Source organism: Oncorhynchus tshawytscha, linkage group LG08 (assembly GCF_018296145.1).
Source record: "Oncorhynchus tshawytscha isolate Ot180627B linkage group LG08, Otsh_v2.0, whole genome shotgun sequence".
NCBI classification, from domain to species: Eukaryota; Metazoa; Chordata; class Actinopteri; order Salmoniformes; family Salmonidae; genus Oncorhynchus; species Oncorhynchus tshawytscha.
The window spans coordinates 37,928,272-37,954,856 of NC_056436.1; the positions used below are offsets into that span (position 1 = coordinate 37,928,272).

At 43.9% G+C, this 26,585-nt stretch overlaps 1 protein-coding gene across 1 annotated transcript; it reads right to left on the reverse strand.

Moving 5' to 3' along the window:
- Positions 1–13,455: 13,455 nt before the first annotated feature.
- kif28 (kinesin family member 28) lies at positions 13,456–26,585 on the reverse strand. Its single transcript, XM_042325498.1, has 26 exons — positions 26,492–26,585; positions 26,089–26,280; positions 25,641–25,844; positions 25,357–25,392; positions 25,124–25,243; positions 24,574–24,698; positions 24,269–24,272; positions 24,026–24,168; positions 23,774–23,885; positions 23,384–23,451; positions 23,149–23,291; positions 22,530–22,651; positions 22,351–22,441; positions 22,195–22,255; positions 21,828–21,951; positions 20,701–20,863; positions 20,255–20,373; positions 19,538–19,645; positions 16,260–16,481; positions 16,113–16,183; positions 15,598–15,732; positions 15,339–15,505; positions 14,839–14,936; positions 14,568–14,703; positions 14,341–14,492; positions 13,456–14,182 (listed from the first exon to the last, which is right to left on the reverse strand). Exons 1-26 carry the CDS (start codon positions 26,564–26,566, stop codon positions 14,024–14,026), a joined length of 3,150 nt encoding a protein of 1,049 aa, XP_042181432.1. The 5' UTR covers positions 26,567–26,585; the 3' UTR covers positions 13,456–14,023.

The window sequence follows — 26,585 nt, forward strand, 5'->3', positions numbered from 1 at the left end:
GTTAAACAATTTAAAGGCAATGCTTCCAAATACTAATTGAGTGTATGTAAACTTCTGACCTACTGGGAATGTGATGAAAGAAATAAAAGCTGAAATAAATCATTCTCTCTTCTATAATTCCGACATTTCACTTTCTAAGAAATAAAGTGGTGATCCTAACTGACCTAAGACAGGGAATGTTTACTAGGATTAAATGTCAGGAATTGTGAAAACTGAGTTTAAATGTATTTGGCTAAGGTGTATGTAAACTTCTGACTTCAACTGTAGATGGTGGACAATCTATTCCTAGTATTTACTGAATGTCTCTTACCAACTGAATAAAATACATTTTTATTTGCCACATACATGAATACTGTTGTGAATGGAGTTTGGCCGTTTTAAATGGTGTACATTGTGAAATAAAATAAGCAGGTGTTTTTCAATTATCTTGTTGATTGATGACCAACCAAGAGCATTGTGCATGACTACAACAGAAGAACCACCTTAAAACAATCCTTGTTGCTTATTTATGTTCAATCTGCAGCCTCCTAATTTCACTTGCTGATGCATTTCCCCAGACCACAGAACAGTAGTTCACCTGACTCTCAATTAATGCTTGGGTTGTTTGTATAAGAATCTGTCCCAGTAAATATTTAGCTATCCTTCTGATCATGCAATCAGTTTTTTTTTTTTTTTACATAGATGAGTTATTTGAGATGACCATGATAAGCAGTTGTCTAACTGCACTCCTAGTAGTTTGGTTTATGCCAGTCCCTCAATTTGTACTTCCCCCATACTTAATTGTATCCCATGCTGTGTTGGCCTTTTCCTGGTGGAACAGACCAACATAACCTTGGTTTCCTTGGTGTTCAAAACAAGTTTGTTCCGGCAAACTCACTCCCTGATATTTCCCAGATCTATTTGTAGAGCTTGCTGTACCCGTTGAACTGATTGTCTTGCTGTATAAATTGTAGGATCATCTGCAAATATAGTAGCTTGAGTTTTAGATACGGAATAAGGAAGGTCGTTGGTATATATTAAGTAAAGAAGTGTCCCAAGGCAGCTGCCCTGCGGTGTTCCACAGTTTAAAGCATGAGGGGAGGGAAAACGACCCATTGATATAGGTGGACTGTTTCCTGGCAGTTAGATATGACTCTACCCAATTCAATGGAGCTTCCTAAAAACCCATAATGCATCAAAATTATTTCATGATCCACTAAATCAAATGCTGCACTAAATTTAAAAAAATAGTACACCTACAAACCTGCCACTATCCATAGCAATGAGATGCTGGTCAGTCATGTCAACCAATGCAGTGATAGTGGAATGGTTTTTGTGATAAGCATGCTGATTGGCTGTGAACAGATCATTATTTTCCATGTACTCCCATATTTGTCTACTCACAATACCCTTCAATATCTTACTGAGTGAATGGAGTATCCTAATTGGTTGACTGTTGGCAGGAGTAATGGGTTCTTTGCTGTCCTTCAGGAATGGACACAGTTTAGCATGCTTCCATTTGGAAATGTCCTCTTTTCCAGTGACCAATTAAATATGTATTTCAGTGGAGCTGCAATCTGGGGAGCAGCATATCGAAGTAAAACATTGTCCATAAGATCATAACCTGTAGTTTTACCATTGGGTAATGACTTCAATAGGTTTAACACCTCAACTGACACCATTTGTAGACTAAAAGAGCAGGTATTGTTGCTCATAATATGATCATCAATCCATTGGACAATAGCTTGTTTGGAAGAATGGGTGTTTACAGTTTCGCTCAGTATATGATTTTATTTATTTTTAATCAGCAAAATGATTGGCAACATCAGCTGGTTTTGTTATTGTTCTCCTGTCAACCTCCATACTAGATGGATATGATGAGATAGAAAAGTAAGCCCTTAACTTTACTCAATACTTTTTTCGTAATTTTTACAATCAATAAAAGCATTTTTGTAAAATAAAGTTTACTTCTCATTATTTAATTTAACTGCATAATTACGTAGTGTTCTATAATTCTGTTCATCCATTTCTAGTTTAGATTTGGCCGCTAAGAAAATGCCTCACCCTGATTCATCAATCTACGGAGATGGACGAGCCACAACAGTACTCTTTCTTACTAGGGCATGATGGTCCATTACCTCAGTGAGCAAATCAATAAAAAATTCTGTAGGGTGATTTAGTTCATCCTCTAGATAAATCCGCTCCCAGGGTACAGCAGCCAAATCATTTAGAAATTGCTCATGATTAAATGTTTTAAAAATTCTATGGACCACAATCCTTGGGAGTTTCTTTGGAACCTTGGTGTTCATGGTTATGGTCACAATATTATGGTCTGTCCAGCCCACGGGCATTGATCTGTCTTTTAAGCATTACAGAAGATCAGAACAGTTCACATGTCCGAACGGTGACCTAACTTAGTTGATGATCTAGAGTCAAACCACAGCTCTCGTTATATCTCATTAATTTAGTTATATTGGAAATATTACGATCCTTCCAATTTATAACAAAATCACCCAAGATAAACACATCTGTTACTATCTGTGACCTGGTGCAGCCCAGTGCATAAGTCATTCAGATAGGACACCATAGAGCTAGGTCTATACACACATCCTACCAATATGGGTGCCTGATGAGGCAGATGTACTTGAGCCCATAGTGCCTCCATCTGACATACATTAAGGTCATCCCTCCTCTTAAAAGGCATATGATTCTGAATGTACAGAGCTACACCTGCACCATTCCTATTCCTGTCCCTTCTAAGTAGATTATATCTGTCACGTTCTGACCTTTATTTCCTTTGTTTTGTCATTATTTAGTATGGTCAGGGCGTGAGTTGGGGTGGGCAGTCTATGTTTGATTTTCTATGATTTGGGGATTTCTATGATTCGGCCTAGTATGGTTCTCAATCAGAGGCAGGTGTCATTAGTTGTCTCTGATTGAGAATCATACTTAAGTAGCCTGGGTTTCACTGTGTGTTTGTGGGTGATTGTTCCTGTCTCTGTGTTTGCACCAGATAGGACTGTTTTGGGTTTTCACGGTTTCTTGTTTTTGTATTCAGTTGTTCATGTGTACATTTACGTATTAAAAGAACCATGGACACTTACCACGCCCCATATTGGTCCTCTGATCCTTTTCGCCTCTCCTCTTCGGAAGAAGAAATCCCTTACAATATCCTTGATGTTCATTTGCCCATCATTTACAGATGCATCAAAATGTGTTTCGGTCATAGCTAAAATATGATTTTTATTTATGTTGACCAAGTTAAAAACCTAATGTATTTTGTTCGGAAGGCCACATACATTAACCTGAGCTATATGCAGTCCTTCCCTTGTCAAGTGAAGATCAATAGAGCATGTATTCGTTATAATTGAAGTTGCCATGATACACTGTAACACAAACTCAGATTTGAACATTGAATTAAAATAGCCAGAGAGTTACTCTAGAGACCCGATACAGTTGGATTAAAATAGCCAGGGAGTTACTCTAGAGCCCCGATACAGTTGGATTAAAATAGCCAGGGAGTTACTCTAGAGCCCCGATACAGTTGGATTAAAATAGCCAGGCCCCGAGTTACCAGGGAGTTACTCTAGAGCCCCGATACAGTTGGATTAAAATAGCCAGGGAGTTACTCTAGAGCCCCGATACAGTTGGATTAAAATAGCCAGGAGTTAGTTACTCTAGAGCCTCTAGATACAGTTGGATTAAAATAGCCAGGGAGTTACTCTAGAGCCCGATACAGTTGGATTAAAATAGCCAGGGAGTTACTCTAGAGCCCCGATACAGTTGGATTAAAATAGCCAGGAGTTACTCTAGAGCCCCGATACAGTTGGATTAAAATAGCCAGGGAGTTACTCTAGAGCCCCGATACAGTTGGATTAAAATAGCCAGGGAGTTACTCTAGAGCCCCGATACAGTTGGATTAAAATAGCCAGGGAGTTACTCTAGAGCCCCGATACAGTTGGATTAAAATAGCCAGGGAGTTACTCTAGAGCCCCGATACAGTTGGATTAAAATAGCCAGGGAGTTACTCTAGAGCCCCGATACAGTTGGATTAAAATAGCCAGGGAGTTACTCTAGAGCCCCGATACAGTTGATGTAAAGTGTATCCATCAACAAGGAGACTCGTTGGTTCAGGCAACACTTTTCTTTCATGATGGGATACAGTGCTTTTCCCTTTTCATTGATCTCTGTGGGGAAGTGATCATTCATTCCAAAAACAATGTTTCTGAGTTCTCTGCCTCTGCTCTTCGCCATTTCCTTTTGCTTAAAATGTTCAAAACATGCAATAATAGCTTGTGGCCTTTTCCCAGAGGCCTTACCCATGCTATGGACTCTGCAGGTTCAGTTGAGTTGACATCAAGTCTCGGACAGTGTCCTCTCCACTTCTGCTGTTGTCATTCTCCGGTATCCCTGAAAAGATGAGATTGTCCCACATTGATTGACACGACATCAAGCAAGGTTTCTATAATTTGTTTGTTCTCCCTTTGCACCACCTCCACCTTACCATGAATAGAGTCCGCAGTACCTTTCAGCTCTGTGTTCTCTTTCCTTAGATCATCAATCTGACATTATCATTGATAAATCATCTCTTATTCTGTTGCAGGTGAAGGATCAGCAGTCAGGGAACACTTACATACCAGTCTGTTCGGGCTGCACTCTCACTCGATGGGAGTCATATGGTCTCTCCTGTGATCTGAAATAGATACAGAAGATAACCCCAAAGGTAGACTCTGGTAGATGTTGCATGCTGATGATGTCACGTCATGTCACTCAGGCAGCGTTTACACAGGCAGCCCAATTCCGTTGTATTGGCACATCTGATACCTATTAGATTTTTTCAGAAGGTGTAAACTGCAAAAAAAACACATGAATCTGATATTTTGAATTCTGATTTATTACACATTCGTATGGGCTTCTCCATCCTGATATGATTCTGATGTTTCATATGAGACCTCGATCAGATTTATTTGCTCAAAGGTTTTTTTTTTTTTTTGTGTGTACATGACCTAGCTGTTCCCACAACAACTTTTAAAGCAACAGTGACAGCAAATGAGCCTTGCATCCTGGTGCTATTTTTGTCACGTTCTGACCTTTATTTCCTTTGTTTTGTATTTATTTAGTATGGTCAGGGCGTGACTTGGGGTGGGCAGTCTATGTTTGTTTTTCTATGATTTGGGGATTTGTATGTTTCGCCTAGTATGGTTCTCAATCAGAGGCAGGTGTCATTAGTTGTCTCTGATTGAGAATCATACTTAGGTAGCCTGGGTTGCACTGTTTGTTTGTGGGTGATTGTCTATGTTGATTGCTTGTGTCAGCACAGTTCTCATTAGCTTCACGGTTGTTATTTCGTTGATTGTTTTTGTATAGTGTTTCAGTGTTCAGTGTTTTCTTTATTAAAATGAACACATACCACGCCGCATTTTGGTCCTCCGATCCTTCTCGCCTCTCCTCTTCAGATGAAGAGGAGGAAGACAGTGACAATTTTAGAGGCTACGTCAGTGTGAATGCACAAGTCTCATATGGGTCACAGATCAAACTGAATATGAACGGTCAGGGAAAAAAACATTGGATATTAAATACAAATCTCAATTGGATTCTTAGGATGGCTGTGTGAACGCAGCCATAGTATCAGATGTAGGCTGACGCTACATGCTGGATATTTCATGATAATACTTACTTCATGTTTAGTTTGTTGAGGTGTCTCTCAAGCTTTAAGGTGCATAGACATGCATGTTCCATGCAACCCAGTAAGGGTGCTTCATTCCACAGGAGCAGGCTCGTTCAGTTTTATAATAATACACATATTCACAATTAGCTATCACCCTTGTTACGCTGCATCATGCCTCCAAAAATGGCCAGGTTGCTCCAGCCGTGTTCACTGTTGCCCCTTTAATTGGCTGACTGGGTTTGAGCCCTCATCATTTGAATGCCATAAGACTGTGACAGCCTTCTGGAAGCTAAGACATTGGCTCACAAAAGTTACTCATCACCCCAACCACTTCCATGTCCCTTTCATGGCCCTTTCAGGTGTTAAACCAAGGCCAGAGTATTCTCTATCCGAGCACAGTGAAAGGGCAAACACACAAGATGTTTAACTCACACTTGTAAAAAAAAAAAAACACAGTAATTTACCAGGCCTATTATTATTTTTATATAATAGTTGAATCTATTTTTCCATTATTTTGTATTATTGTTGGTATTTTGCTTGTTGAATGTATTGAAATGTATTAAATGCATAATAAAGTTTGTTCAGACTGCAGCTACGGTCCAAAGTGATCCTGGACGCAGACACAAAGGGCCGGCCCCAGATGAAGATAGGCAACAACACCTCTGCCATGCTGACCCTTAACACGGGGGCCCCTAAGGGGTGTGTGCTTTGTCCCCTCCTATACTCCCTGTTCAGTCACGACTGCATGGCTACACACGACTCCAACACCATCATCAAGTTTGCTGACGAACCGATGGTGGTAGGCCTGATCACTGACGTCGATGAGTCAGCCTACAGGAAGGGGGTCGGAGACTTAGCAGTGTGGTACCAGGACAACAAGCTCTTCCCAACGTCAGTAAGACCAAGGAATGTGGACTACAGGAGAAAGAGGGGAGAGCATGCCCCCACCCACATCGACGGGGCTGTTGTGGAGTGGATCGAGAGTTTTGAGTTCCTTGGCATTCACATCACTAAGGACTTAACATGGTCCACACACAACCATACAGTTGTGAAGAGGGCAGCGCCTCTTCCCCCTCAGGAGGCTGCAAAGATTTGTAATGGGCCCTCGGATCCACAAAATGTTCTACAGCTGCACCATCGAGACCATCTTGACTGGCTGGATCACGGCTTGGTATGGCAAATGCACCGCCCTTGACCGCAAAGCGCTACAGAGGGTGATGCGGACAGCCCAGTACATCACTGGGGCTGAGCTTCCTGCCATCCGGGACCTCTATATCAGGCAGTGTCAGAGGAAGGCCCAAAATATTGCCAAAGACCTCAGATACCCACGCAATAGACTGTTCATTCTGCTACTGTCCGGCAAACGGTACCGGAGCATCAGCTCTTGGACCAACAGGCTCAGAGACAGCTTCTACACCCAATCCTGCTAAATAATTAGACTGCTAAATAATTATTGGTACCCAAATTACCTGCACTAACTCCATCTTGCACAGACCCTACACTCACTAGACTATACACTGAGTAAACCAAACAGTAGGAACACCTTCCTAATATTGAGTTGCACCTAGTCGATGACACAAACCGGGGCACCTGACACCTACTACCATTCAAAGGCACATACAGTAAATGTTATGTCTTGCCCATTCACCCTCTGAATGGCACACATACACAAGTCATGTCTCAATTGTCTCAAGGCTTAAAAATCCTTCTTTAACCTGTCTCCTCCCCGTTCATCTACACTGATTGAAGTGGATTTAATAGGTCACGTCAATAAGGGAGCATAGCTTTTATCTGATTTCACCTGTTCAGTCTTTGTACACAGTGCAGTAATGAAATGGTATAACAGTTAATGACATCTACTGATATAGTTCATTCAAGGGTTTCTCTACATCCAACCCTTAGATACATTTGGAACGGAAAACCAAATGAATCAAATAAAGCAGAACAATTCATTATTCCAGGAATTCATCAGTACATGATCTTTACTGTAAATGATAATATTATTTGGCCGAAGTCAGCTAGTCAGTCTAGGTCATGGAAAGAGCAGGTGTTCTTAATGTTTTGTACACTCAGTGTATATAGACACATAATACACACATTAATTCATACACACACTCCCACACAAAACCCACACACATTCACCTACACTACATAAGCACACAATACACACACCGACACAACACAAACACATGTTACACACACACACACTTTTACATTTAGTCACTTTAGCAGACGCTCTTATCCATAAATCCATAAGTCCATAAATCGCCATACTTTATTCATACACACACTCACACCACATACTTTGACACTCATAATTTGCTGCTGCAACTCTGTTCTTTATTTTATTATCTATCCTGATGCCTAATCGCTTTACCCTGCCATCATGTACATATCTACTTCAAATATCTCATACCTCTGCACATTGATATGGTCCTATTACTTCCTGGATATAGATATAACTCCATCATTGATCTGGTACTGGTACTTCCTGGATATAGATATAACTCCATCATTGATCTCGTACTGGTACTTCCTGGATATAGCTCCATCATTGATCTGCTACTGAGACATCCTGGATATAACTCCACATTGATCTGGTACTGATACATCCTGGATATAACTCCACATTGATCTGGTACTGATACATCCTGGATATAACTCCACATTGATCTGGTACTGGTACTTCCTGGATATAGCTTCATCATTGATCTGGTACTGGTACTTCCTGGATATAGCTCCACATTGATCTGGTACTGGTACTTCCTGGATATAGCTCCATCATTGATCTGGTACTGATACATCCTGGATATAACTCCACATTGATCTGGTAGTGATACATCCTGGATATAACTCCATCATTGATCTGGTCCTGATACATCCTGGATATAACTCCATCATTGATCTGGTACTGATACATCCTGGATATAACTCCACATTGATCTGGTACTGGTACTTCCTGGATATAACTCCATTATTGATCTGGTCCTGATACATCCTGGATATAACTCCACATTGATCTGGTACTGATACATCCTGGATATAGCTCCATCATTGATCTGGTACTGATATATCCTGGATATAACTCCATCATTGATCTGGTACTTGTACTTCCTGGATATAGCTCCACATTGATCTGGTACTGGTACTTCCTGGATATAGCTTCATCATTGATCTGTATTTTATTCTTCATGTTACTGTTATTATTTTTCAACTCTGCATCATTGAAGGGCTCGTAAGTAAGCGTTTCACGGTAAAGTCTACACCAGTTGTATTCGGTGACAAATACATTTGGATTTGATTTGTGTATATTCCGACACATTTGAAATACTTTCAAATAACTGAGCTGTGCTTGATTCAGTTTGCGTACATTATTAAACTATATGAAACCGACATCAGTGTGCTTCGAACAGTATACTGTAGCTTCCTCCACTGTCCCTATACCGGCTCGAACCAGTAATCCTTTTGCTCGCAAACTCACATGACCGCTCCTTGACAGCGTATGAGCCAATTGAGCTAGAAAAATATTTCATTCGATATCTCCATAGGTGACATTTCAAGCTAGCTGTGGAGTGAGCTTACGGCACCATCTTAACTCATTTACATATACAGCCACTGTAATTATTGGGACAGTGAAGCATTTTCTCTTCTTTTGACTGCCATTTGAGTGTATTTTTTATCCATCTCAGGTGAACTTTTTAGAAAGTACAGCACTTTTTGTTCGTAGTCCTTATATATTAGGGGAGCAAAAGTATTGGGACAAATTCACTTATGTGTATTAAAGTAGTCAAAAATTAAGCATTCGCTCCCATATTCATAGCACACAATGACTACGTCGAGCTTCTGTCTGCAAATTTGTTGAATGCATTTGCTGTTTGTTTTGGTTGTGTTTCAGATTATTTTGTGCCCTATAGAAATTCATGGTAAATAATGGATTGTGTCATTTTGGAGTCACCTTTATTGTAAAAACACAAAATGACACAATATATTATTTACCATTCACCTCTATTGGTCACAAAATAATCTGAAACACAACCAAAGCAAACCCACCAAAAATGTGTAGAGTCATCATTCAAAATAACCCCAATGGATGTCTTGAGCACACTTGGATAAGTTCAAATACTGTACAGTAAGGTATCAATGTGCTAACTTAGTACATTTCCCACACTGTATTTATTCAAATGCAACATAGACATGTGCCAACATATTCTATATGACATGATAATCACCTCTATGATAATGTGGTTGATGTTTCAACAATAAAAGTGATCATTTTGATTGCATATAGCAATTGAGTAAAATATGAATTACTTGATTTTTGTTCAATTATTATCATGATTTTCTCTATTTTAATCTGTATCAATAAAGATATTTCCAATTATTACATTGAAATGGATTGATTGTCTCGGTATTCATTTTTTTAAAATTCAAAACTGAAATAAAGAAGTTATTAAACCTCTCAGATGTTGATCAGGGCCCGTATCCTAAAAGCATCTCAGAATAGGAGTGCTGACCTAGGACCAGCTTCCCCCTTTAGATGCATGTTTCATGCATGTTAACGTTAGAAGCCTCCTCGGTTTGTTTAATTCACTGCTTTAGCACACTCTGCCAACCCGGATGTCCTAGCCGTGTCTGAATTCTGGCTTAGGAAGTCCACCAAAAATCCTGAAATTTCCATCCCAAACGATAACATTTTCCGACAAGATAGAACTGCTAAAGGGAGCGGTGTTGCAATCTACTGCAGAGATAGCCTGCAGAGTTCTGTCTTACTATCCAGGTCTGTACCCAAACAATTCAAACTTCTCCTTTTAAAAATCCATCTTTCCAGAAACAAGTCTCTCACTGTTGCCACTTGCTATAGACTATCCTCAACCCCCAGCTGTGCCCTGGACACCATATGTGAATTGATTGTCCCCCATCTATCTTCAGAGCGCGTGCTGCTAGGTGACCTAAACTGTGACATGCTTAACACCCCAGCCATCCTACAATCTAAGCTTGATGCCCTCAATCTCACACAAATTATCAATGAACCCACCAGGTACAACCCCAAATCCGTAAACACGGGCACCCTCATAGATATCACCCTAACCAACTTGCCCTCCAAATACACCTCTGCTGTTTTCAACCAACATCTCAGCGATCACTGCCTCATTGCCTGCATCCGTAATGGGTCTGCGGTCAAACGACCACCCCTCATCACTGTCAAACGCTCTCTAAAACACTTCAGCGAGCAGGCCTTTCTAACCGACCTGGCCCGGGTATCCTGGAAGGATATAGACCTCATCCCGTCAGTAGAGGATGCATGGTTATTCTTTAAAAGTGCTTTCCTCACCATCATAAAATAAGCATGCCCCATTCAAAACATTTAGAACCAGAAACCGATACAGCCCTTGGTTCTCTCCAGACCTGACTGCCCTTGACCAGCACAAAAACATCCTGTGGCGTTCTGCATTAGCATCGAACAGCCCCCGTGATATGCAACTTTTCAGGGAAGTTAGGAACAAATATACATAGGCTGTTTGGAAAGCTAAGCCTAGCTTTTTCAAGCAGAAATTTGCATCCTGTAGAACAAACTCAAAAAAAGTTCTGGGACACTGTAAAGTCCATGGAGAATAAGAGCACCTCCTCCCAGCTGCCCACTGCACTGAGGCTAGGAAAAACTTACCACAGATAAATCCACTATAATTGAGAATTTCAATAAGCATTTTCTACGGCTGGAAATGCTTTCCACCTGGCTACCCCTACCCCGGTCAACAGCCCTGCACTCCCCAAAGCAACTCGCCCAAACCTCTCCCATTTCTCCTCCCCCTACAAAACATCTGAGCTAGACAATCTGGACCCTCTCGTTCTAAAATGATCTGCCAAAATTGTTGCAACCCCTATTACTAGCCTGTTCAACCTATCTTTCGTATCATCTGAGATTCCCAAAGATTGGAAAGCTGCTGCGGTCATCCCCCTCTTCAAAAGGGAGACACTCTAGACCCAAACTGCTACAGACCTATATCTATTCTATCCTGCCTTTCTAAGGTCTTCGAAAGCCAAGTTAACAAACAGATAACCGACTATTTCAAATCCCACCGTACCTTCTCCGTTATGCAATATGGTTTCAGAGCTAGTCATGTGTGCACCTCAGCCACGCTCAAGGTCCTAAACATATCACAACAGCCATCGATAAGACACATTACTGTGCAGCCGTATTCATCGACCTGGCTAAGGCTTTCGACTCTGTCAATCACAACATTCTTATTGGCAGACTCAACAGCCTTGGATTCTCAAAGGATTGCCTCGCCTGGTTCACCAACTACTTCTCAGATAGGGTTCAGTGTGCCAAATCGGAGGGCCTGTTGTCCGGACCTCTGGCAGTCTCTATGGGGGTGCCACAGGGTCCAATTCTCTGTATACATCAATGATGTTGTTCTTGCTGCTAGTGATTCTTTGATCCACCTCTATGCAGACAACACCATTCTGTATACCTCTGGCCCTTCTTTGGACACTGTGTTAACTAACCTCCAGTTGAGCTTCAATGCCATACAACTCTCCTTCCGTGGCCTCCAACTGCTCTTAAATGCAAGTAAAACCAAATACATGCTCTTCAACCGATCTCTGCTTGCACCTGCCCGCCCATCCAGCATCACTACTCTGTACGGTTCTGACTTAGAATATGTGGACAAATACAAATACCTAGGTGTCTGGTTAGACTGTAAACTCTCCTTCCAGACTCACATTAAACATCTCTAGTCCAAAATTAAATCTAGAATCGGCTTCTCATTTTGCAACAAAGCATCCTTCACTCATGCTGCCAAACATACCCTCGTAAAACTGACCATCCTACCGATTCTCGACTTCGGCGATGTCATTTACAAAATAACCTCCAACACTCTACTCAACAAATTGGATGCAGTCTATCACAGTGCCATCCGTTTTGTCACCAAAGCCCCATATACTACCCACCATTGTGACCTGTACGCTCTCGTTGGCTGGCCCTCGCTTCATCCTCGTCGCCAAACCCACTGGCTCCAGGTCATCTACAAGTCTCTGCTAGGTAAAGCCCCACCTTATCTCAGCTCACTGGTCACCATAGAAGCACCCACCCACGCGCTCCAGCAGGTATATCTCACTGGTCACCCCCAAAGCCAATTCCTCCTTTGGCCGCCTCTCCTTCCAGTTCTCTGGTTCCATTGACTGGAACGAACTGCAAAAATCACTAAAGCTGGAGACTCTTACCTCCCTCACTAGCTTTAAGCACCAGCTGTCAGAGCAGCTCACAGATCACTGCACCTGTACATAGCTCATCTGTAAAAAGCCCATCCAATCTACCTCATCCCCATACCGTATTTATTTATTCATCTTGCTCCTTTGCACCCCAGTATCTCTACTTGCACATTCATCTTCTGCACATTCTACCATTTCAGTGTTTAATTGCTATATTGTAATTACTTTGCCACCATGGCCTATTCATTGCCTTACCTCTCTTATCCTACCTAATTTGCACATGCTGTATATAGATTTTCCCCTGTATTATTGGGGCGGTAGGGTAGCCTAGTGGTTAGAGCGTTGGACTAGTAACCGAAAGGTTGCAAGTTCAAATCCCCAAGCTGACAAGGTACAAGTCTGTCATTCTGCCCCTGAACAGGCAGTTAACCCACTGTTCCTAGGCCGTCATTGAAAATAAGAATTTGTTCTTAACTGACTTGCCTAGTTAAATAAAGGTCAAATAAAAAATTGATTGTATGTTTGTTTATTCCATGTGTAACTCTGTTGTTGTATGTGTCGAACTGCTTTGCTTTATCTTGGCCAGGTCGCAGTTGCAAATGAGAACTTGTTCTCAACTGGCCTACCTGGTTAAATAAAGGTCAAATTAAAAAATCATAATTATATAGACAGGGAACCTGATTCTAGATCAGCACTCAGACACTTCATGAATACGGGCCCAGAATTGACAGAGTTGATCTCTGCAGTGAAACAACTGTATTTCTGGTAATACAACAATGTCAAGATGTAATGGAGTGTAAACACACAAACACTAGTTGCACTACATTAGTATTGTTAGCATTAGCGTTTACGGGAGTCCAATATATAATCCCAACTTGTTGACCATAAAACACAGGATCAAAAACCTAACTGACCCTTTTCCTCTTGGCACTTGTGTAAATCTGAAGGGATTGAAAATATGAAAGCAACATGTTGAAACTCCCACCCAGCCAATCATTCAGCAAGGTGGAAGTGCAGCACGTTTTTACCTATCAGATCCTTTCACACCTACATGAAGTGCCCTGGCCCTAGAGGTTGTGGCCAGGGGTCATTTTGGGATTGGGCATTACATTAGTTTGATGGGGAGTTCCAGTTGTTCTGTTCAGGACTAGATGAGGATGGGAGTCAGGACCAGATTCCTGAGCGTTCCCGTTTGCGTCGTACAATGGCGGCCACATCCTGTTTGAGAGAGGAGACGCTCTGCTCCAGCAGCTCTGAGAAATCACGCAGCAGACCACCCTGCTCATCCACAAACAGCCTGAGCCCCAAGAGATCTGACTCCTCCTGGAACACACACATATATGCACACACACACACACACACACACACACACACACACACACACACACACACACACACACACACACACAAACACACTGATCTTAGATCAGTCAGTCAATAAGTAGGTAAGTAGATTGATTAATTGACTGATTGATACATACACTGGGCCTGTGCCTGCGCAGGCGCTGCAGTTGAACCCTGACAGAGGTCATGCTGTGGTAGAAGACCTTCAGGGCACGGGCAAACTCTGCATCACAGCTGGGCCGCAGACTGCTGCCCCGCATCTCTGACCGACCACGACCCCACTCTGCTCCTACACAGAGTAGGGGAGAGAGTGAGTGAGAGAGCGAGAGAATTTGACAGTTCAGTTGTTTAGTACATGTCTGACCGGTCTTAGTTGTATTGAGCTGATCCCTCAGTGTGTTGTTCTCGGTCTTCAGTGCAGCGTTGGTGTTCCTCAGCTCCTCTACATCCTGCTGTAGAGCCCTCAGAGAGCAGCTCAGCTCTGAGCCAGGGTCCACTGTCTGCAACACACACACTATAGTGGATACACATACTATTTAACCCTTTGAGGTCTCATGTAAATCTATAAGCCTGTCCTACAAATATGACAAATTCTAAATCTCCGAGTGTTGTACAGATGTCTGATGTAGACTCACAGTAGCTGTCTCAGTTGCGCCAGCCTGGTCGATGATGAAGCATCCCTCTGGAGTCATCCTCACTCCCTCCAGAGACGACACCATGTCTCTACATCCCTCTGGACAGGAAAGTATCAAGCGTTACCCAGGTGTACGTGTATGTGTGGCAGATTGGATCTGTGAAACTCGCTCCTCAGCCTGAGGTGTCTCCACTTGCGTTGCGGCATAGCTAGCTTTTCATGGGTGTGACCGGGTAAGATGCTTCAGGATGGCAGTCAAGTGTGATTGCGAGGCAGAGGTCCTGCGTTCAATCACCGGTATGAGCCGAATGAGGAGAAAGGGGTACTCGCCAAGCAAGCAGCATGATGTCCTTTACACGGTCATACAGTATGAATACAGTACGAGTTCCAAGTCGGCAAGTCCCAGGCTTACCCTTACTATCCTGGGCCCAGGTTTGTAGGCGAGCCCCAGGCTTACCCTTACTGGGCTCAGGTTTGTAGGCAAGTCCCAGGCTTACTTACCCTGTAGGCCCCAGAGCTCCAGCACCAGGGCGCTGGTCTGCAGGTGTTCTAGCAGGCCTTGGGAGGTGTGCAGAGAGGTGAAGTGGACCCGCTGGTCCAGCAGGGGGTTGACATTGTGCCACACGGCCGGAGTGTAGAGGGGCTGGGCACTGTCGAACATCCTGAACCTGGCAGGGGAAAGGTGACGTCAAGTCAATTAAGAACAAATACTTATTAATACTAAAGAACAAATACCACCCCAGATCTCTAGCCCACTCACCCTATCTGAACTCCCCTGTCCCTGGCCTGTTGGACCCAGCGCAGGCCACAGCACTGATCCAGGACCAGCTGGAAGTCCAGCCGTCTCCCCAGTAGCTCAGAGGGGTCGATCAGGATGTCATCCTCCCCCAGAGTCCTGGACACAGGAGGGCCAGGGGCCGTATGTATCAAACCTCTCAGAAGGCTGTTTTAGGATCAGTTTTGCCTTTTAGATCACAATGAATAACATTACATGGACAGGGACTCTGAAATGCTTGATACTGTAGCCAGTGGCCATATGTATCTAACACCCCTGATTCAACTAGCCAACCATTCATGTTCTTCTTCTTCATGTTATTCTAGACTGCAATGATTTAAATCTGGGTTGTGTTCATTAGGGCACAACATAGCAAAATAAAAATTAAGATCTGAGTTCCAATTGGACAAGTTCAGGTTCAAAACGTTTTCTCTGTCCGTACTGAACACAACCCGGTAAAGTGTCTGCCTCCCATTCTTCTGTAATGTAATGTTACCCACAGTCCTGTAGGGCTGCATGGTAGAAGCTGGGCCTGCAGTATGGCCTCCTCAGTGCCCTCTGACCCCAATACCTGGAAACACAGATAGGGATGAGATAGAACGACACGCACACATGCACGCGCACACACACAGACACACACACAGTACCTCCAGCTGTTCCTCCAGTGCGATACGGAAAGCCAGAGACTGCAGCCAGAGGTGGGCGCTGCCCAAGAGCAGGGGCTCCAGCGGATCCCAAAAAGGGTCTCTGTCTCTGGGCATGGGCGCCCTGGCCACCCCCTCTCCCTTCTGCTCCGTATGGTGCTGCTGATACAACTCCTCCATCAGGAACTTACGGTTCACAAACTTGGCCTTGGACCAGAGCCACACCTGTGGGGAGAGGACAACACACTCACCTGAGTTACACACACACCTGACACTTAACTCAGCTCTATGCAGCAATACGGATCCTACATACACTATACAGTACCTTGCAAAAGTATTCATCCCCCTTGGCGTTTTTCATATTTTGCATTACAACCTGTAATTTAAATGGATTTTTATTTGTATTTCATGTAATGGACAAAATAGTCCAAAGTGGTGAAATGAAGAAAAAAAACTTGAAAGAAAATGGCACCACAACAAACTTGTCAAGAGAAGGCCGCCCACCAAAACTCACAGACCAGGCAAGGAGGGCATTAATCAGAGAGGCAACAAAGGGACCAAAGATACCCCTGAAGGAGCTGCAAAGCTCCACAGCGGAGATTGGAGTATCTGTCCATAGGACCACTTTAAGCCATACACTCCACAGAGCTGGGCTTTACAGAAGAGTGGCCAGAAAAAAGGCATTGCTTAAAGAGAAAAATAAGCAAACACGTTTGGTGTTCGCCAAAAGGAATGTGGGAGACTCCCCAAACATATGGAAGAAGGTACTCTGGTCAGATGAGACTAAAATTTAGCTTTTTGGCCACCAAGGAAAACGCTATGTCTGATGCAAACCCAACACCTCTTATCACCCGATAACACGATCCCCACAGTGTAGCATGGTGGTGGCAGCATCATGCTGTGGGGATGTTTTTCATCGGCAGGGACTGGGAAACTGGTCAGAATTGAAGAAATGATGGATGCCGCTAAATACAGGGAAATTCTTGAGAGAAAACTGTTTCAGTCTTCCAGAGATTTGAGACTGGGACGGAGGTTCACCTTCCAGCAGGACAATGACCCTAAGCATACTGCTAAAGCAACACTCGAGTGGTTTAAGGGGAAATATTTAAATGTATTGGAATGCCCTAGTCAATGCTCAGACCTCAATCCAATTGAAAATCTGTGGTAAAACTTAAAGATTGCTGTACACCAGCAGAGCCCATCCAACTTGAAGGAACTGGAGCAGTTTTGCCTTGAAGAACGGGCAAAAATCCCAGTGGCTAGATGTGCCAAGCTTGTCGATACATACCCCAAGAGACTTGCAGCTGTAATTGCTGCAAAAGGTGACCCTACAAAGTATTGACTTTGGAGGGGGTAATAGTTATGCATGCTCAAGTTCAGTTTTTTGTCTTATTTCTTGTTTCACAATAAAAAATATTTTGCATCTTCAAAGTAGTAGGCATGTTGTGTAAATCAAATGATACAACCCCCCCAAAAAAAATCTATTTTAATTTCAGGTTGTAAGGCAACAAAATAGGAAAAATCCCAAAGGGGGTGAATACTTTCGCAAGACACTATACAGTCGTGGCCAAAAGTTTTGAGAATGACACAAATATTAATTTTCACAAAGTTTGCTGCTTCAGTGTCTTTAGATATTTTTGTCAGATGTTAGTATGGAATACTGAAGTATAATTACAAGCATTTCATACGTGTCAAAGGCTTTTATTGACAATTACATGAAGTTGATGCAAAGAGTCAATATTTGCAGTGTCGACCCTTCTTTTTTAAGACCTCTGCAATACGCCCTGGCATGCTGTCAATTAACTTCTGGGCCACATCCTGACTGATGGCAGCCCATTCTTGCATAATCAATACTTGGAGTTTGTCAAAATTTGTGGGTTTTTCTTTGTCCACCTGCCTCTTGAGGATTGACAACAAGTTCTCAATATGATTAAGGTCTGGAGAGTTTCCTGGCCATGGACCCAAAATATCGATGTTTTGTTCCCCAAGCCACTTAGTCATCACTTTTGCCTTATGGCAAGGTGCTCCATCATGCTGGAAAAGGCATTGTTCACCACCAAACTGTTCCTGGATGGTTGGGAGAAGTTGCTCTTGGAGGATGTGTTGGTACCATTCTCTATTCATGGGCAAAATTATGAGTGAGCCCACTCCCTTGGCTGATAAGCAACCCCACACATGAATGGTCTCAGGATGCTTTACTGTTGGCATGACACAGGACTGATGGTAGCGCTCACCTTGTCTTCTCTGGACAAGCTTTTTTCCGGATGCCCCAAATAATTGGAAAGGGGATTCATCAGAGAAAATGACAGTACCCCGGTCCTCAGCAGTCCAATCCCTGTACCTTTTGCAGAATATCAGTCTGTCCCTGATGTTTTTCTAGAGAGAAGTGGCTTCTTTGCTGCCCTTCTTGACACCAGGCCATCCCCCAAAAGTCTTCGCCACACTATGCGTGCAGATGCACTCACACCTGCCTGCTGCCATTGCTGAGCAAGTTCTGTACTGGTGGTGCCCCGATCCCGCAGCTGAATCAACTTTAGGAGACGGTCCTGGAGCTTGCTGGACTTTCTTGGGCACCCTGAAGCCTTCTTCACAACAATTGAACCGCTCTCCTTGAAGTTCTTGATGATCCGATCAATGGTTGATTTAGGTGCAATCCACTGGCAGCAATATCCTTGCCTGTGAAGCCCTTTTTATGCAAAACAATGATGATGGCACGTGTTTCCTTGCAGGTAACCGTGGTTGACAGAGGAAGAACAATGATTCCAAGCACCACCCTCCTTTTGAAGCTTCCAGTCTGTTATTTGAACTCAATCAGCATAGAGTGATCTCCAGCCTTGTCAACACTCACACCTGTGTTAACGAGAGAATCATTGACATGATGTCAGCTGGTCCTTTTGTGGCAGGGCTGAAATGCAGTGGAAATATTTTTGGGGGGATTCAGTTCATTTGCATGACAAAGAGGGACTTTGCAATTAATTGCAATTCATCTGATCACTCTTCATAACATTCTGGAGTATATGCAAATTGTCATCATACAAACTGAGGCAGCAGACTTTGTGAAAATTAATATTTGTGTCATTCTCAAAACTTTTGGCCACGACTGTATATACAGATTATAATCAAATATGTTTTTGGAATAAAACCACAAGTGGACCTTGCAATAATTTAGGGGTTGATAGTGTTCATAGCTAAATGGGTCAAGTTATGTTCCAGGTAGAGATATTACAGTCATCTAGTATGACAATATTCAGGAGGTGTGATTGACAGCATGGTCTCCCCACCTGTTTGTTTTCCAGTGATGTCACTCTGACAGCGATCTCCTTCTCCAAGTCATGACCTTTAGAGTCTGATAACGCCAGGTTCTTAATCTCCAGTTTAAATTCCACCCCCTGGACACATAATTAGATAATTAGATGATTCATGTAATGGTTTAGCGTTACTCAGATTACATCCAGTAGTCAATACAAACTGAAATCCAGGGAAATAACACTATATAATTCATTGTTATCTAAAATTACATATTTTTCTCACAAACACAAGGGACATTGGTTTTAGGGATGTTGAGAATGATAGGGGACGTTGTGATCTAATGATGCAAATCTCTACCTTATGATCTAATGATGCAAATCTCAGGACGAAAATGTTGCCTCATTAACATGTAAACCATGCATAATGGGGAATTATAAAACAGAATGTCAAACCCATCAGGATTAAAGTGATACTTCAGGATTTGGTCAATCTACTCCCCCAGAGTCAGATTAACTCATAGATACCATTTTGAAGTCTCTGCGTTTCCAGTAATAAGGAAGTTAGAGGTAGTTTCACGAGCAAATACTAAGTAACACTAGTAAGCAATTAGCGACTTCCTTCAGACTGCACGCAGAGACATACAAATAGTATCTATGAGCTCATCTGACCCTGGGGAAGTAGATAAAGGGCCTCATTGACAAAATCATGAAGTATTCCTTTAAAGGTATAATATTGTGTTTATCTGTCACCTTGTGTAGCTCCTGGCTCATCTGGTTGGCCTCAGCCACCATGGGCATCAGTTTGATGTAGTCATAGAAAACAGCCAGGAGACTGGGGTCAGTCTGACTGGGGACTGCACTGGAGTCACCTACAGGGGGAGACAGAGCGAGAGGAAATACACACATCATCAATTTCTGTGTGAGACACTAACATCGAGGTAATCTCGCTCTTTCTGTCTCGCACACAGTAGCTCTCTCTCTCTCTCTCTAGGAGACTGATACTTCTCCCCGTTTCTCTCTGCCACTCTCTTACACAAGCTTTTGCTCTCTAAAACAGATTCTTCTACCCTTTCTCTCTCTTTTTTACCTCTGTCACATGCATGCACACCCACACCCACCCACACTCCCTTCCTCTCTCTTTCTCTCACTCTGTCTCTCTCATTCATTCTCTCTCCCTCCATCTCTCTCTCTCCTACCCTGTGTCTGCTCCTCACACAGTGAGTGGAGGTTGATGCCCTCAGCGGCTGCCAGTTCAGACTGGAAGTAGTCGTAGTCATAGCGACTCCAGTCATCCCCGCCCCTCTCAGATGGGTAGCCAATGAACAGGTAGGTGCTGTTAGAACCCAGGATGAGTCGGTCCTAGAGGCGAGGGGGCAGAGGTCGGGTTGATATGAGGGTAGGAATCAAGGACTTAAACCATTGTCCACTTCCGAGGCATAGTTCATAGGATAGGGGCAGTGGTGGTCATCACAATCTGGTCATGCTAGAGAAGATGGGAGATGAACTATAGTGATTATTACTAGCCATACAGTGCATTCGAAAGGTATTCAGACCCCTTGACTTTTTCCACATTTTGTTAAATTACAGCCTCATTCTAAAATGTATTAAATACTTTTTTACACACAACACCCCACAATGACTGAGTGAAAACAGGTTTGCAAATGTTTTTGCTAATTCATTAAAAATAAATGTAAATTTTATTTTATTTACATAAGTATTCAGACCCTTTGCTATGAGACTCGAAATTGAGCTCAGGTGCATCCTGTTTCCATTGATCATCCATGAGAGGTTTCTACAACTTGATTGGAGTCCACCTGTGGTAAATTCAGTTGATTGGACATGATTTGGAAAGGCACACACCTGTCTATATAAAGTGACAGAGTTGACAGTCAATGTCGGAGCAAAAACCAAGCCTTGAGGTTGAAGGAATTGTCCATTGAACTCCAAGACAGGATTGTGTCGAGACAAAAACATTTGTAAATGTGATATTTACATTTTTGCTTTGTTATTATGGGGTATTGTGTGTAGATTGATGAGGGGGGGAACAATTTAATCAATTTCAGAATAAGGCTGTAACTTAACAAATTGTGGAAAAAGTTAAGGGGTCTGAATACTTTCCAATTTGCACCGTAAATGTTATTTTAACCCCTAGCCTTTACCGTTACCTATTAAGCCCATATGAAAAACTCGCGCTCATGTTCGTGCTCATCAGTTTTGACCACGTTGCGACTAATGTCTGAACTACGCTGAGTATATGTCCTATAGTTCCACAGAGGGGCCTGTTTCAAAATGGCAGAAATAGTTTGATTCCATGGAGACGAACCAGGTGCTGCAGCTCGGTCTTCTGGGAGATGGGTGTTCCGTTGACAATGACATTTGACCCCGCCAGTGGGGTCAGGTACACCCTACGCTGGACGTTAATGAACACAGCGTGACGGTCCTGGATCCTGAGGAGGTAAAAAGGGTTTATTGGTGACCTTTATTTTCTTTTTTTTGTAACTATTTATAAAATGTATGTACCATTCCCAGACTGTCCCTTTTATTGATGTCATAAATGAACCAAACAAAGCAGCACCTGTCAAACGCAGTCCGCATTTATTCAGGTTTTGTGCTTGATGAAAAAAATTGTGATGAATTCAAAGCCAATTTGCACGTTTTCAAAATATTTTTTTTGTGTGCGTCATACTCACCCTAGGCCCCTGATTGAGATGGACCTGGGTGAAGAGTCAGAGAGCCCTATATCCCACTCACCTATAAAACACACACACAATTCCCAAAGTCTTGATTGAGTGTGTGTATGTTCATTCGATCGTAAAGCTGTAGTCTGGGGCAGAGGAGAGACTCACCCTCCTGGATGAAGAGCTTGACCACCCCTGACAGCTGAGTATCCTCGTTGATGTTCAGGATGTACGGATGCATCTGCATCATCCTCCGCTCCTGAGAAAGAGAGAGACATGGAGAGAGAGAGGGTAGAGTGAGGAAGGGGGGATATGAGGGGCGAGCGTATGTGCGTGCGCATGCGTACCTGTGTGATAGTCGCATACTGCTGCTCCCAGTCCTTCAAGGCCTCCTGTAGATGTTGTTCCCAGAGCGTCTGGATGGCTCTGATCTGCAGCTCGTTATGGGTCAACAGCCGACGCAGCTCCTCTGGACACAACAACAACAACATAAATACAGCTACATATTAGTACACTAACATTCTAACTAACATGTTGCCCACTTTCTCTTCTCCCTGCCCTTACTCCTCCTGCTATCGCTCCAAGTCACAACGATGCTGCCCACGACATCCCTCCCCCCTATCTCCATCTCCAGCCTACTGGTTTCCTCATCTGCCCTCCCTCCCTCCCCTACTGGTTTCGTCCTCTGCCCTCCCGCCCGCCCTCCCTCCCTCCCTCCCTCCCTCCCTCCCTCCCCTACTGGTTTCGTCCTCTGCCCTCCCGCCCGCCCGCCCCTCCCTCCCCTACTGGTTTCGTCCTCTGCCCTCCCACCCGCCCTCCCTCCCTCCCTCCTCTACTGGTTTCGTCCTCTGCCCTCCCGCCCGCCCTCCCTCCCTCCCCTACTGGTTTCATCCTCTGCCCTCCTGCCCGCCCTCCCTCCATCTCCTACTGGTTTCATCCTCTGCCCTCCCTCCTTCCATCTCCTACTGGTTTCGTCCTCTGCCCTGCGTCCCTCCTGTCCCAGGCGGCTGAGTCTCTGCAGGAGCCTGGCATTCTCAGCCTTCAGCTCCTTCACCAAGCGCTCCGTGGGACTCTCGTTCACCACCGCACGGTTCTGAATACGCTTTGCCCTAAGGGGGCGGGGGGGTCATCTGTGAACTGTACTGTATATGTCAAATACTAAGAGTTTTCTAACAAAGAAGGAATGCTGGACCTACTGTACCTTTCTGCATATCGCAGGGTTGAGATAGACTCTTCATAGCAGATATCAGCTGGACTCAGGGCTGCAATCTGAGCATTCTGATATTTAGTTATGACAGGCAGGGCACATCATATCTTTAGATGTTAATAGAGGTGCATGCTACACTCTTAGAAAAAAGGGTTCCAAAAGGGTTATTCGGCTGTCCCCATAGGAAAACCATTTTGGTTCCAGGTAGAACCTTTTCGGGTTCCATTAAGAACCCTCTGTGGAAAGGGTTTTTGCCTGTAACCAAAACGGTTCTACCTGGAACCAATAAGGCTTCTCCAACGGGTTGTCCTATGGGGACAGCTGAAGAACCTGTTTAGGTTCTAGATAGCATCTTTTTTTCTAAGGGTGTAGACAAAGGGTTACCATGACAGTACGGCTGTTCCCCCCCAGGGCAGACTGCAGCAGCTTGGTGAGGACAGAGTCTCTATATGGGATATGGACTACTTTCTTCCCTACCGCTACATCAGCAAGGGCACTGCAGGGAGAGGAGGAGGAGGAGGAGGAGGAGGAGGAAGGAGAGAAGTCGGAATACAAAAAGCAGTACTGGATAAAATAGATGAATATAGAAAGAGTTTTTGTTGACACGTTGGCGTGGAGGGCAGATCTCTCCCTGACCTGATGACGTTGCCCAGGGTGGTGAGGCTGAGGTTGATGGCTGTGCCCTCTTTGAGCCGGTCGGCCTCTGAGCCTGACACCCGCTGTCTCTCGCTGCCCGCCAGGTCCACCAGGTTGATGTTAGACTGCTTGGTGATGCTCTCCTCAGAGAAGATCTGCAGAGGGACAGGAGAGGGTCAGAGATACAATAAGAACACCAAGGGCCATATCTCTAACACCCAAATCAACCCCTCTCGCCCCTACTCCCCTTGGCACCTGTGTACATCTGAAGCACAGGAGGTTGGTGGCACCTTAATTGGGGAGGACGAGCTCGTGGTAATGGCTGGAGCGGAATGAGTGGACTGATGCTTTTCCATTTGCTCTGTTCCGGACATTATTATGAGCCGTCCTCCCCTCAGCAGCCTCCACTGATCTGAAAGGATTGGACAGATGTATCCAATGAGAAACAAGTACCTTCTGGCTTATCCAATGGCAAGGTCAAGCTTTTTCTATACTTATCTAATCCTCTCAGAGCAGAAGTGTTTAGGGATTAGGGGCTAGGGGTTGACTGGGCAATTTGACTTACCTGTTTGAGCTGGAGGATGATGAGCATGTGTGAGCGGCTGCTGTTGGCGTTCATGTGTGTGGTGGCCGTGGTGCGCATCCTCGTCCCCTGCTCCATCAGCTGCTCCACCTACAAAATATATATACATCAATAAATCAATTTGATTAAAAATAATAATAATAATAATATTGATACATATACAGTGAGCTCCAAAAGTATTGGGACAGTGACATTGAACTTATACAATGACTATGAGGTTAAAGCTTTCATTTGAGGTTATTTTTTAAGCTTAATGTAGTCTATGAATGCGTGCTATGAATATGAGACCAAATACTTAACTTTTTACTATTTTAAAACCCATAATAAATGTGAATTTCTCCCGATACTTTTGGTCCCCTAAAATGGGGGACTATGTACAAAAAGTGCTGTGATTTCTAACCGGTTCACCCGATATGGATGAAATCACCCCAAAAGTAAAGCTGACAGTCTGCACGTTGACCTCGTAGTCATTGTATTGTTTCACTGTACGTAGAGGTAATAATGGAAGGTTGCACCTGTGGGGCGCTGTCACAGGGGACCCTGCGAAGTCCCTCCACATAGAAGCCTCTCTGCTGCTCCTCTCGGACACGCAGTCCCCCCGGAGACCGAGACCCCCGTGACAACAGGTCAACCACCTGGAGGGGGGGCAAGGGCTTGGGGTCAAAACCTGGACAGATCCACTGTGAACTGTACATGTCTAATACTCAAGAGTTTTCAACAGGCATGACAGAGATAAGTCCAGACTTACCTGTTCATTGTAGATTTCCAACATGCTGAAAAAGACCTTGGGGAACAGAGGATCCCATTGAAAATGAAATATTGGCTGTGATATTAGTTTTTGTCTTCTTGTTTTGTTTGTGTGATTGTCCTGTGTTGTGGTTGTCTTTTGGTACAGTTTGTCTATCTGTGACATGTCAATTTTTTATGATTAGTTGGAAAAACGTAACAAAAAAAAATGCTTATTTTTTTTGTTTATTTCTTATTTGTTTTATAGATTTTTTAAAAAAGAAGTCATATTTCAGACATACACACCTGGCACTGTCGGCTGTCCTGGTTGGCCCTGATGGCCTGAAACAGTTTGTCAGAGAGGGTGGGCACCAGGCCCTTGTTGGGTCCGTACCCGACCATGGAGTAGCTCTTCCCTGAGCCAGTCTGCCCGTAGGCTAGCAAGGTGGCGTTATAACCTTGAAGGGCATTCTCCAGGATCCCCTCCCCCAGGTCCTGGAACACACTACCCTGAGGGAGAACATACAGAGTTACTACCCTGAGGGAGAACATACAGAGTTACTGCCCTGAAGGAGAGACCGACAGAGTTACTGCCCTGAAGGAGAATATACAGAGTTACTGCCCTGAAGGAGAATATACAGAGTTACTGCCCTGAGGGAGAACATACAGAGTTACTGCCCTGCCCTCCTCAATGTATCCTCCTCCTCAGCTAGGTACAGGCAAGAGAAGTATCTTCTCCCCCTCTCCACCTCACCTGGTCAGCATATCGTCCTCCAGGCTCCTCGGGTATGTACAGGCCAGAGCAGTCTCTGGTGAAGCCGCTGTGGGACCAGTAGGCATAGTCAAAGCAGAAGGAGCGTGGGCTCTGGTTGTTCCGAGGGTCCTGGATGGTGATGGTGCTGGAGGCCATAGAGATAATGCAGCGGCCGCCCGCATCCCTCTCTCTCTGGGCACGGGAGGGGAGAGACGTGGGGGTGGGGGACCAGTGCAGCAGGTATAGTATTGGTGGAGGACCACATAGTACACAATACACAGTGCAGATTGGCATGATAGCATGACACAGTCTGATGATGGATCATGTCCTAGAAAAAGTAGTAGGAGAGAAATACTAAACCGAACAAACAACTAGAAACATCCCAGATCTGTCCACAACTGACCTTGTTGAAGGGTCTGACGCGTACGGCCACTTTGACACAGTCCTTCCCCGGCATCTCTGCTCCTTTAGCCCTCATGATCGTCCCTGCTTCTGTA

Coding starts and splice junctions, on each gene's coding strand:
- kif28 (XM_042325498.1), bottom strand. CDS start 26,566: ATGAGGGCTAAAGGAGCAGAGATGCCGGGGAAGGACTGTGTCAAAGTG. Junction 25,393..25,640: donor AGGACAGCCGACAGTGCCAG/GTGTGTATGTCT, acceptor CTGTTCCCCAAG/GTCTTTTTCAGCATGTTGGA. Junction 16,184..16,259: donor CACTGGAGGAACAGCTGGAG/GTACTGTGTGTG, acceptor CTGTGTTTCCAG/GTATTGGGGTCAGAGGGCAC.